The sequence below is a fragment of the Piliocolobus tephrosceles genome, chromosome 9, assembly GCF_002776525.5.
Source record: "Piliocolobus tephrosceles isolate RC106 chromosome 9, ASM277652v3, whole genome shotgun sequence".
NCBI lineage: Eukaryota > Metazoa > Chordata > Mammalia > Primates > Cercopithecidae > Piliocolobus > Piliocolobus tephrosceles.
Window position 1 is genome coordinate 66960529 of NC_045442.1, and position 12243 is coordinate 66972771.

General features: G+C 54.1%; 1 protein-coding gene across 2 annotated transcripts in view; it reads left to right on the forward strand.

Annotated features, from left to right (window-relative positions):
• Positions 1-12243, forward strand: part of ADAMTS14 (ADAM metallopeptidase with thrombospondin type 1 motif 14) — an 88110-nt gene that overhangs the window by 52482 nt on the left and 23385 nt on the right. The window contains exons 5-11 of one of the 2 annotated variants that reach the window (XM_023205021.2): positions 1935-2018; positions 2750-2906; positions 4897-5002; positions 6524-6667; positions 7805-7937; positions 9318-9431; positions 11480-11628. In XM_023205021.2, the coding sequence (XP_023060789.2) occupies positions 1935-2018; positions 2750-2906; positions 4897-5002; positions 6524-6667; positions 7805-7937; positions 9318-9431; positions 11480-11628 (887 nt within the window). The remainder of the gene's footprint in view (positions 1-1934; positions 2019-2749; positions 2907-4896; positions 5003-6523; positions 6668-7804; positions 7938-9317; positions 9432-11479; positions 11629-12243) is intronic. The other variant, XM_023205022.2, reaches the window with a different exon arrangement.

Here is a 12243-nt window from a genome sequence, read left to right on the forward strand (position 1 = left end):
GGCTTCTGCTGCCCACAGTTTGCCCACAAAGCGTACGTCTCCTGTTCCCCTCCTGGCTCACCCCCTGCCATGGGACTGTCATGCCTGTATGGTTGGAAGTGCTATTCCTCTTCTCCATGTGGTGGACAATGGTTGCTTTGTGGATTGTAGGTTGGTTACTTTGCTTGTGAATGGAAAAGAATTGATGACTGAAGGGCATGGGGAGATGGAAGTAGTGAGAGCAAGACTATGCATGGAGCTCTGGCCCAGCTCCTAGGAAGCCATGTGGGCAGGAGGCAGAGGCTGGGTTCCACTTCTGCCGGCATCGCATCCCTGACCGCGCCGGCGGCATCGCATCCCTGACGGCGGCAGTGGCATTTTTTTGTAGAGACAGGGTCTCGCTATGTTGCCCAGGCTGGTTTCAAAGTCTTGGCCTCAAGTGATCCTCCTACCTTGGCCTCCCAAAGCACTAGGATTACAGGCATGAGCCACTGCACCTATGCCCAGTCAAGATTAGGCTTTTAAATGTATTGAATAATGTTCTATAAAACAAGCAGGCCAGGCGTGGTGGCTCAAGCCTGTAATCCCAGCGCTTTGGGAGGCCAAGACGGGCGGATCACGAGGTCAGGAGATCGAGACCATCCTGGCTAACACGGTGAAACCCCGTATCTACTAAAAAATACAAAAAAAAAAAAAAACAGCCGGGCGAGGTGGCGGGCGCCTGTAGTCCCAGCTACTCCGGAGGCTGAGGCAGGAGAATGGCATGAACCCGGGAGGCGGAGCTTGCAGTGAGCTGAGATCCGGCCACAGCACTCCAGCCCGGGCGGCAGAGCGAGACTCCATCTCAAACAAAAACAAAAACAAAAACAAAAACAAACAAACAAACAAAAAAACAAGCAACATAGAAACAGTATATTCAGTATGATTCCAATTTTGTAAAATAAGATGCATGCATGTACACATGTGGCAGGATACAGGTTAACTGTGGTTATTATATATCTGGCTAATAGTAGTGTTGGTGATTTCATTTTCTTCTTTTTTTGTAGTTTTCAATTTTTATTTCTAGTGAGGTGTTTTGTCTCCATAAACAAGATTATTTAAAACAAAAAAGCTGGAGTATCCAATGGGACCACTCAGGAAATGGGTGTCCCTGTCGGGAGAGGGTGAGCTCCCTGTCCTTGGGAGTGGACAAGCAGAGGCCGAGAGTCTACCTCATGGACACTGTTCAGGAGCTTCCTGGCAGAAGAGTGCAAAGGGCTGGATTCTTTGAGGAGCTGTGCAGGACACTGCCCTACAGTCCCGGGCCTGTGAGAGAAAGGAATTATCTAGAGCAGTGCTCCTCAAACTTGCCCATGCCTGCCAGTCAGCTGGGGATCTTGTTCAATTGCAGATCCTTATTCAGGAGGCCTGGGGTGGGGTCCAAGACTCTGCATTTCTCACAAGCTCCCAGGTGCTGCTGCTGCTCCAAGGCCCTGGAGTATGTCTCCTGGAGGAGTGCCCACTGCTGCCTCCCCAGGGCCAGGGCACTGTAGGGCAGACATTATGCCAGTGGCAACTGGAAAGTTACACAGGGATATTAGGGCGAGTGGCCTGGGGTTCCCTGAGCCAGTGACGTGTCTGGAAGAGGCTCTCCAGACGTGGAAAGATGAGTCTTGGTCAGAGTTGCTGAGTTTGAGACCAGGCCCTCTACACTGTGGCTTTGTGGAAAGAGCTCAGGGTTGGGATTACATGGTCCAGGATGTGAATTCCAGTTCTGCAGCTTGTTAACAGCATGTCCTTGGGCAGGTCATTTTGACCCCTCAGCCTGAGTTTCTTCACTGTAAAGTAGGGATACATATCTTGCCTGATAAGGTCGTGGTGGGGATACCGTATGTTAGGCACCTGCCCCAGTACCTGGCACACAGTAGGCCTGTGATGAATGTTTCCTTCCCTTAAACTGTATTTTCTTCTTGCAGGTAGATGAGATTTACCACGATGAGTCGCTGGGGGTTCATATAAATATTGCCCTCGTCCGCTTGATCATGGTTGGCTACCGACAGGTAAACCACCTTGTCAGCAGGTAGGGTTTGGGGGGAGAAGGGTTGTGGGGCCAGAGTGTTGGACCAGCGATGGTGTGGGCTGGAGGGACAAGCATCCAGGAAACTGTCTCCAGAATCAGAACCTGAGGCTATTAGAATTGTGGCTTCAGGGGTGGAGCTCTTGGAGGTGGTAAGCAGTGATTGATGGGTTCCTGCAATCTGAGAAACTGATGATTCCACACCTTTATCGCTGGGAGATCCCTCTCCTTGGGGAAATTGGGGCTTACAGTGGGGTGGCCACCGAGACAAGTCATGTTCTAGTTGAGCCCTGGTGCCCTGCGCTCTGCAATCTTAGACCATCAGTCACTTATTATTAAATGGGGGTAGCAACCAAACTTTCCTGTAAGAGCTATTGTGAAGATTAAATAAAACAATGAACTCAAAGTATAGAGGAAATGCTCAGAACAGCAGCCGCCTTGCAGGTTAGTTGAAGGGATTGGAAATTGTGTGTGTGAAGTTCCCAGCAGAAATGCATCTCAGCATGGTTCTTGAACCATGGCATGTGAACGTCCCCGAAAGCAGGCAGGGCTGTGTGCCAGCAGCCACTGAGTGGGGACAGCTGGTGATCTTGGGGTGGGTCCTGCAGGCCTCTGGGCCTTAGCATTCCCATCTGTAAGTGGGAGGAGAGAGGCCTGCTGTATCCAGGGCTCTGACCCTCCATGTGGCTGTTGGTGCTCTCCTGGCCCCTGCAGTCCCTGAGCCTGATCGAGCGCGGGAACCCCTCACGCAGCCTGGAGCAGGTGTGTCGCTGGGCACACTCCCAGCAGCGCCAGGACCCCGGCCACGCTGAGCACCATGACCACGTTGTCTTCCTCACCCGGCAGGACTTTGGGCCCTCAGGTATGCAAGGTACTGTATTTGCCATGGCCAGGTGTGTGCAGCTTGCAGGGCAGACAGAGGCTGGGCCTGGAGGCAGATGGGCTCTCCCTGGGGCCCACTACACGGAGGTTTGAAGGGACAGGACCTGGACAGCCAGGGGTGAGCTTTGCAATGGTTTATTGGGGACCATGGGAAGTAGAGGGGTCCATACTCTAGTCTCCAATATTTTGGTGGACGCTGCAGGCAGCTGTGAGTGGTCAGGCCCTGGGTCCTGTGCTTAATGTCCCAGAGCCTGGCTGCTGGAAGACCCTCCATAGGCTTCAAGATGCTTCTCCCCCCACTATGTCCTTCTGTCCTCATTGCAGACTGTGGGACACCTAGGATGGGGCTGTGTAGGCTGCAGAACAGGAAGTCTGTGCTCTGCCTCCAGCTCCATGTCTTGCTAGCCCAGTGGTCCAAGATCTCTTCATCTCCCTGGGTCCTCCCAATTGTGGAATGGGGAACATAATAATATTTGCCTCCCCCCATTCCAGGGCTGCTAAAGGCCCCAGGGGTGCATGACATGTTTGTGACAGAGTATTGACAACTGTAAGTACTCTGCAAACATGCAGCTTTGATACCCGTATGGGGAAACTGAGCCATGGGGTGGTGAAGCAACTTGCCCATGTGGTTTAGCAGACAGGAGGCAGATCTGAGACTCAGACTGGATCTCCAGGTTCCATGTTGAAGGCTCTCTATGTTTTTCTGCTTTAATGCTAGAAATTAGTTGGTCAGCTCTGCCTACCCAGAAGATTTCTTGTCTGAATGACTGAAGTCCCAAATGTGGTTTTTACACACCACACACACACACACACACACATTGACAGACATCCACACACATGTACAGGCCCATGTACACACAGACACATGCACACATGCAAATAGACATCAGCTGGTGTGTACATGAAGAGATATACAAACACACATACACACAGACACACAGAGACACTGCATACATGTAGAGACACAAAGACACATGTACACATATGCACAGGCACTCACATGGACACAGACATGCATACACATGTATATACACACAGAGCATGTACTCATATTGCATGTAGAGCAAATCTCAGCTTTCCAGGACAACAGAGGCCCTAGAAACCTCCTTCCCACTCAGCCTCTTGTTATACTCCCCAAACCATGTCAAATAAAAGAACATTTCAGCCCCCCTAACATGGAGGGGGGACTGCAGGCCTAGGCAGGGACATGCCCTTTGTCATCATCCCCACCTTGCAGGCCCCTAGGACACAGGCTTCATGCATTGTAGTGCTTAGCCAGTGCCGCCCCCCTGCACTGCCATGATTCCTGTGTGGCCTGCCTGCACCGTGGCCGGTGTCCTCCCCACCTCCGAAGAGTTGTCTCAGCTGTCCCTCACTGCCCTCCATCAGCCGTTCCTGGTTCCCCTCAACTCCTTCCAAACCATTCCCTTTCCCCTTCCTCCAGCTCCCTGCTGCAGCCTGTCTTGCTCCTTGAATTCTAGCCCTTCCGGCCCATGCCTCATCGCATGATCTCCCTGCTAAACCACAGCTCTTTAGCTGTGGCGGTGGGTGGGTAGGGGGTGTTGCAGGGTCAGGGGCTAGGATCTGAGTCCCCTGTTTTCCCCGTGGTGCCTAACATAACACTACCCCCTACCCCTGCATAGAAAGTGTTTTGAGCTTGTTTGCTGATTGACTGTGGGACTGGAGGGAGGCATTGTGGAAGTAGTGTTTTTGCAGGCCTGGGTGTTCTCTGGTTTAGAGGGGCGCTGATAAACCCTGGGCAGCCGCAGGCCGAGAGGGAAGCCATAAAGCCCTAGGATGAGGGTGGCTTGGCCCAGGTTTGTTCGGCTGCAGGTGGGACTTTGTGAGCATCCTTCTTCCTCCAGGAACGTCCCCGCTCTAAGCACTGACCAGAGGGCTGGGCTGGGCACAGACCTCAGCGTGTCCTGCCTCACCTGCCCTCCACCTCGCTCTCCACCTTTTCTTTCTCTCTTCGGCAGGGTATGCACCCGTCACTGGCATGTGTCACCCCCTGAGGAGCTGTGCCCTCAACCATGAGGATGGCTTCTCCTCGGCCTTCGTGATAGCTCATGAGACAGGCCACGTGTAAGTGGCAGCAGCAGGGTGGGCGGGACTGGCAGCTGTGCCATGAGCTCCAGGGAGTTCTGTGACTGTGGGAGACTTTGCCCAGCTTGGCCTAGTCCTGTGTCCTGGGAGGTGTCGGAGGAGCTGGCCTGCCACTGAGGCATGGCCTCCTGCAGTTGCCAGTAGAGGGAGGCCCTAACCTGAGTTGGGAGGAGCCAAGGGGAGTGGGTAGCAATTTGGGCCTGCCTTGGGCCCAGCCTGCAAATCCCAGGGCCATAGGGGAACAGATGTGGCCCTGCCTTTGGGTGGGTCAGTGGCAGTGTCCCTATCACATGCAGAGGGCTGCTGTCTCTGGGTGGTCTTGATCTCTGGCTTCCTTCCATCACGTCCACATTTGAGGCCTTTTTAAGACTCAATCCAGCCCACCCTGATACTCAGCACTCATTGGAGTGCTGGCCTGAGCCCATTGTAAACAGGTGCACTTAGAGCTTAGGCGGTGGGCCAGGCAGAGGCTAGCTTGCCTGATCTTAGGGCTTTGGGTTTTGTTTAGAGTGTGTTCATTCATTCAATATTTCTTGAGCACCTACCATGCACCAGGCCCCATTCTAGGAATGAGGCTGCAGTGGAGGCCAGGACAGAGAAGCCCTCAAGAGGCTACATGCTGGGTGGACACAAATGGGCTACTGTTCAGTAGGTCATGCCATATCACAATGGCAGAACCAAGGGACACCATCAGCCCTGTCAGATTTTATCCCAGCTTTGCTCCTCCAGGCAGGTGGGACCTCCTCTCCACACTTGCAACATGGGGCTGACACCAGGGGAACCTCTGAGCCCCTCCTTGTGGAGACACAAGGTCAAGCTTATAGGCCTGCATATCTACCTAGCAGTCAAAGCCAGATACAGCCATCTGGGAATGTTTAAGAACTTAGAATTCTTGGGATTTGGCATTAATGACTAATTGTGAAGAGCAAACTTTTAAATGTAAACTGTTATTATAGTAGGTGCCTATCATGTGCAAAGCTCTGTGCCCAGCCTTGCAGCATCTTGGAGAGGCTCAAGATGCAGGCACCTACAGGGGCTCAAGAAATGAGGTTGAGTTGAGTTGAATGAAACCTGGTCTTTGCACTCGAAGGCCCTCGGTGGGAAGCCAGCGAATGACTGTGAGTTTTTAATGGTGTGATAGATGGCTCCTGCTGTGGATGTGAGCCCACAGGTGAGACAGCTAGGACCAGTGGCCAGGTGGGGCTTGATCTGGCCTTGGAAGCTGTAAGAACATAGGTGGAGCTCATGGAAGGGGTGGGTGTCTGGGAGTGAACAGCAGGAGTGAAGGCTTGGAAGGCAGGATGAGCCCAATCTCAGTGGAAGCAGCCTTGGAGAGAGGGTTGGTCCTCCCCACTGCATGGTTGGGAAACTGAGGCCAGGAAGAGCAATCTGAGCTCCGGGTCAGGACAGGGTCTCCTGCTGCTGATCTGCCTGCCTGCCTGCCTTCCTGGGGCAGAGCCCCTGGGATGTATCAGGACCCCTCTGTCTTCCCCATTCCAGGCTCGGCATGGAGCATGATGGTCAGGGGAATGGCTGCGCAGATGAGACCAGCTTGGGCAGCGTCATGGCGCCCCTGGTGCAGGCTGCCTTCCACCGCTTCCATTGGTCCCGCTGCAGCAAGCTGGAGCTCAGCCGCTACCTCCCGTAGGTCATTCCTGCCCTCAGAGCTGGGATAGGGGAGCATGCGATCTGCCACTCTGAGCAGACATCACGCAGCTGGCTGGTTTCCCTAAGTCTCCCCCGGCATGACTCTTCCGTGACTCATCTTGCCTCTCCGCCAAACCTGGCCTAAAACATACCCCATTAGCATCGCAGATGGGTTAGCCTAGGGTTTCGGAACGTGTTCAGGTGACCACTTACATAGAATTCTTATTAAAAATGCAGACCTCCTGGCTCATGGAAGATGGTAAGTTAGATTCTGCTGGGGTTGGGTCTAGGAATCAGGATTTATCAAGCATTGCAGGTGATACTTATGCATGCTGAAGGTTATGAGCCACTGGGCTGAGGCTGGGGCTCTAAACCCAGTGGCTCCTAACGACCCCTTTGAGCCCACCTGGTTCCAGCCCCCAGAGCTGCCCGGGATCGACTTCTCAATGGATGAACAGTGCCACTGTGGCTTTCCCCCAGGCCCCAAGGAAATGGGATGCTGAGGAGGGAGCTCCTGCTCTCCCCACTCCCATCCTTAGCCCCAGCAGCACACTCCCAATTCCGGTCTGGCTGGTCAGCTCCTGGGTCTTCAATGATGTTCAGGTACAGAACAAGTGTTAGACTCAGGACCTCGAGGCCTGAGAATGGGAGACCAAGTGGATTTGGATGGGGGCAGGTGGAGGCAGAAATGTGGTCACTAGCCCCATGCAGGAGCTGGCCAGGGCAGCTCGCCCAGGGTCCATCCTGCACGGTAGGCTGGTTTTTCTCCTTTCAGTACAGAGTGAGTCCTCAAATTGTCCATGAATCAACTATTAGTCTTGGCCATAACATGTCCCTCTAAGGTGGGCAAAATGACCTAATCCAGCTGCGAGCTGAGTATCTAATCCCAGTCTGGGTACCCTTGCCTTTGGCTGCAAATGGAGCCCTTCCAGACATCGTCACTGGTGGGAGTGAGGTCCTGAGTGAGGGGGCTGCTCAGGGCAGCCCGTCCTCCCTGGAAGAGACAGCGCTGGGCACAGGATAGCAGGTGTAGATTCCTGCAGGCCTTGCTCATGAAAACCCCAGCCCCTGGGAAGGGAAAGCCTGGGACTTCCTGCTGTCAGCCTGGCTCACCTTCCTTGTTTCCACTGGCAGCTCCTATGACTGCCTCCTCGATGACCCCTTTGATCCTGCCTGGCCCCAGCCCCCAGAGCTGCCTGGGATCGACTACTCAATGGATGAGCAGTGCCGCTTTGACTTTGGCAGTGGATACCAGACCTGCTTGGCAGTAAGTAGCCATCTGGCCTCTGCCAGGCAGTTGGGGGCCAGGACAGTGTCCTTCTGTGGCCCAGGCTGATCATTCATAAAGCACCTTCTGCCCAGCTGGCCATTGGGCCTGGTGATGGGCCCACAGACACAGTGCCAGGCACCATGCAGGGATGCAGAGTGAACACCTGTGGGGGCAGGTGGGCACAGTGGCTTGGGAATGCATTAGCCCTGGGAAAGAGGGAAACAGCAGAGCAGAGAGGGTGGGCACCTGATGGGATCCTGGCTGGGCTCATTCCCTGCAAGGAAGCCCAGGTTTCAGATAAGGTGCTGGGCTTCTGGCCTGGTGGAGCAGCAGGTCCCACACCCTCAGGGGATGTGCCAGGTCTTTCAGTCTAACTCCCCACCTTCTGCACCTGCACACCACCGCTCTGCAGAGCGTCAGTTCCACACCCCTGCTGCCTGTGCCTGAGGACATAGATACAAGGGAGCATAACCTTGTCCCTACCCTGCAGGATGGGGCAGGGGGAGGCCGCTGAGCCTGAGATCAGCTAGAGTCCCCCAGGAGAGAACCCAACAGCTGCCACCCGGGGCCCAGGCTGAGCTGTCAGAGAATGGGCCATCTCAGGGGTAGGGGGCTTTCTGAAGGGGGTAGGCCTTGGGGACCTGAGTGCTTCATACTACCCATCTGGGGAATGCAGCCCTCTTTTCACCTCCTCGGAATGGGGAGCACCCCCAACCATGTGTGGACACCTTCCCCACTGTCTGGGACACGTGGTGTGACAAAGCGGCTGAGTTGTGGGCAGAGGACCAGGATATGGGATTTCAGGGCCCAAATGCTGTAGGATGCTTGTCCGGCTGGCAGGGGATGGTAAGAGGGAATATTAAGGAAACTATGGCTTTTCTGGACAATCTGAAACATAAGGTCATCAACCTGTGGCACGGCTGGGTGTCCAAGTTACAGGGAGGTGGAGTCCCAGCCTCGTCGGAGTGCTGGGGGGTCTGGGTTGGAAAGCAGCAGTCCCCTAAATTCTCCCCATGTGCACAGGGCTCAGGGCAGGGGCACTGTGAACCCAGACCTCCCCAGAGCCTCACACCCTAGTCCCACCTCAATGACAAATAGCCTCTGTAAAGCGGGGGAGGGAGGCCTTGGAGAGAGAACGGCGAGAGCATGGGCCATGGCTGGGCTCTTTCTCAGTGCCCTGGAGGAAGGAGGCGTCCCTGGAGGCTGCTGGCACTTGGGGTAGAGTTGAACTTGAAGCAGGTGAGGGGCTCTGGCTGCCTCCCCTGCAGTGCCCTGGGTGCCTGCACCCATCACACCCTCTTTTCTCTCCATCACTGCCCTTTGCTCCTTGGACAACGAGCCAGTCCAGCCTGGTGACCCCATTCCCTTGCCATGCAGTTCAGGACCTTTGAGCCCTGCAAGCAGCTGTGGTGCAGCCACCCTGACAACCCATACTTCTGCAAGACCAAGAAGGGGCCCCCGCTGGATGGGACAGAGTGTGCACCTGGCAAGGTACCTGTGGGGTGTGCAGCAGGAGTGGCCTTCCTGGGGTGCAGGGCATCCATCACTGGCATGGGGCAGATCCCAGGGGGAACCCTGACCCCTCCCTCCAGGTGCTGATATGAGTTGGGGGTGGTGCTAAAGGACAGTAGTGAGCCCAGTGTGTGGGTACATACACGTGGAGTCTTCCCATAAACTCATACCCTTTCTCCTCTCCCAGCCCACAGTCCTTTGCCTCTGTAATTGGCTGAGGGTAGCATGCTCTCCTAGCCCATCTGATGGGAAGGCTTACTTCCTTTTTATAAATGAGAAGAATGAGGTCCAGGCAGGTTAATTAAGGAACTTGCTGGGGTCCCACAGGGAGTGATTAGAAGAGAAGGGATGCAGGGAAGTCTCTGTGTGTCCTGCCTACTCCCCCATCCCCATGCTGTCTCTGAGCATGAGACACACGTGTTCTCCCCGCACCACCTTCATGAATGTCCTGTGTTTGCTCCCTCATGCATGTGTGGGTGCCAGGACTTCATTTGCCCGGGGGACCCCGTGGCTGGGTCTGAAACCCAGCTCTGCTGCCGGCCCTGCCGTTGATCACTGTGGTGACCTTGGGCCATTCATTGAAGTTTTCTGACTCGCCAACACCTGACAACCTCAGGGTTGTTCTGAGGTTACTGACTCATGTCAAGGCAAGTGAGGGAGGGGGGAAGAAGCCAAGTACAGGAGAGGTGGTTCCCCATCATCAGCAGGAGCCCAGCCCTGGGGCCACCCCACCATCCTGCCCCCTGCCTCCTGCCCTAGCCAGGCTCCCCCTATTCACAGCTGTCCTGCTGAGCGGCTCTGGGGCTTGTCTCATCACAGGTGGATGGAGCTTCCCCTGGCCTGGCGGGTCCTTGAGGGGTTATAGCTGTTCCAGGTCTTTCCACTTCTCAAGTTTTCCCAGGTGTTTTCAAAGTTCCAGACCCTCCCCAGCTACAGTTTCACAGGACAGTTCATCAGTGGTTCTCAATCTGGGCTGCATATTGGAATTGTCCTGGGAGCTTTAAAACCCCTCCCATAGAACAAAGAGTGACTGCAGATGGGCACAGAGGATATTTTTGGAGTGATAAGAATATTCTCAAATTGGATTGTGGTGACGACCGGGCAACTTTGCGAATTTATGAAAGGTCATTGAATTGCACACTTGAAATGAGTGAATTCTATAGTATGTAAATTACACCTCATTATAGTGCCTCCAAAAGTTCCTACCCCTTGTGATTCTGACTCAGTTGGTCTGGGGTGAAGATCAGGCATCTGAAGTTGTAAAATCTCCCCCAGGTGATTCCAAGGTTGAGAACCACTGAGTTCATCTCTGGGGAGACGAACTCTGCCCAGAGAGCTTTGAGTGTTTTTTTTTTTTTTTTTGTGCTACCCTACAGGAAAAGGGAAGGGAGTTGCCTCTAGTTGGGCCCTCCTTTATTGCCTGGCCCTGTGCTAAGGCCTGTAGAGATATTAGAACAGTCCCACTTAACAGGTGGGTAAACTGAGGCTCAGCAAGCTAAAGTAGCCACACATAGCTAGTATTGCTGAGCTGGGATTCAAACCCAGGAATCCTTCATGCATACCCTCCTTCCACTGCATGCACAGTCCTCCCCACATGGCTGGCCTGCCTCCCAGAAACACATCTTGTGATCCCTGGAAGGTAATTTTGAGATACAGAGCCAAGATCAACTCTAGCTAGTGTGGGAAGATTGTGTCATCTCTCCCCTATCAGCCTTTTATTACTCCCGGGAGTGCAAATAATTGCACATTTATTATTGTTCATCATAAGAGCTGCAATTTCTGGAGGGCTTTGTATACTGGGTATGACCTCATCAGATGCTATGAGCAGGTACAGTTACCCACGTTGTCCAGCTGAGGAACAGGCTCAGAAAGGCAAGCCCTTTGTCTAAGGCTGCTCAGCTCGTGCTGGGGGTGGGATTCTGCCTAAACCCAGGTTCATGCTCTTGCTATCCCTTTTTCTGGCTCCCTGGGTGGGCTCAGCAGCAGCAGCAGCCCAGGGTGATCTCAAGCCCTCTGCTCTGCCCCAGTGGTGCTTCAAAGGTCACTGCATCTGGAAGTCGCCAGAGCAGACATACGGCCAGGATGGAGGCTGGAGCTCCTGGACCAAGTTTGGGTCATGTTCGCGGTCATGTGGGGGCGGGGTGCGATCCCGCAGCCGGAGCTGCAACAACCCTCCGTGAGTGTGCTTGGCAAGGGTGGGGAGGGCAGGGAACCCCTCCCCAGGGCAGAGGGGCTTGAAGGGGAAGGCACTGGGGAGACAGTGCAGGAGAGAAGGACCCCTGTGGGTGGTTGTGTATGCTAGTGCATGAGGACACAAAATTGCTGGTGGAGGCAGATCACTCCTACCTGCATCCACTAAGGACTCTCAGGTCTGCCTTCTGTGCGTTTGTCTGAACCAGTGGTTCTCAAGCTCATGTGCAGAAGATTCCCCAGAGTCTGGGTGGCCCTACTTCTTCATGCGTGTAACAAGTCCTCTGATGACCCCAACCCTCTGGCTGAACTTTGAGAAACACTGATCTAAGCTCTTTGTTGGAAGAATCAATTCTCTAACTTTGTTTTCTACCACATGGAGAAAATCATCCTTTAATTTTTCTTAACTTACCTCTTTCTAACATCAAAGGTCCTTCCACTCCTCCCCACTCCCGAGTTTTAGCATTCTGGGGGAGATGTCCATTCTCCCTTCTCATCCCCTCTATGGGGATCTTCTCCCCAACACCATGGTTTTGGGACATCTGAGCCCTAGTTCTCCATCTCCATCTCCATCTCCATCTCCATCTCCATCTCCATCTCC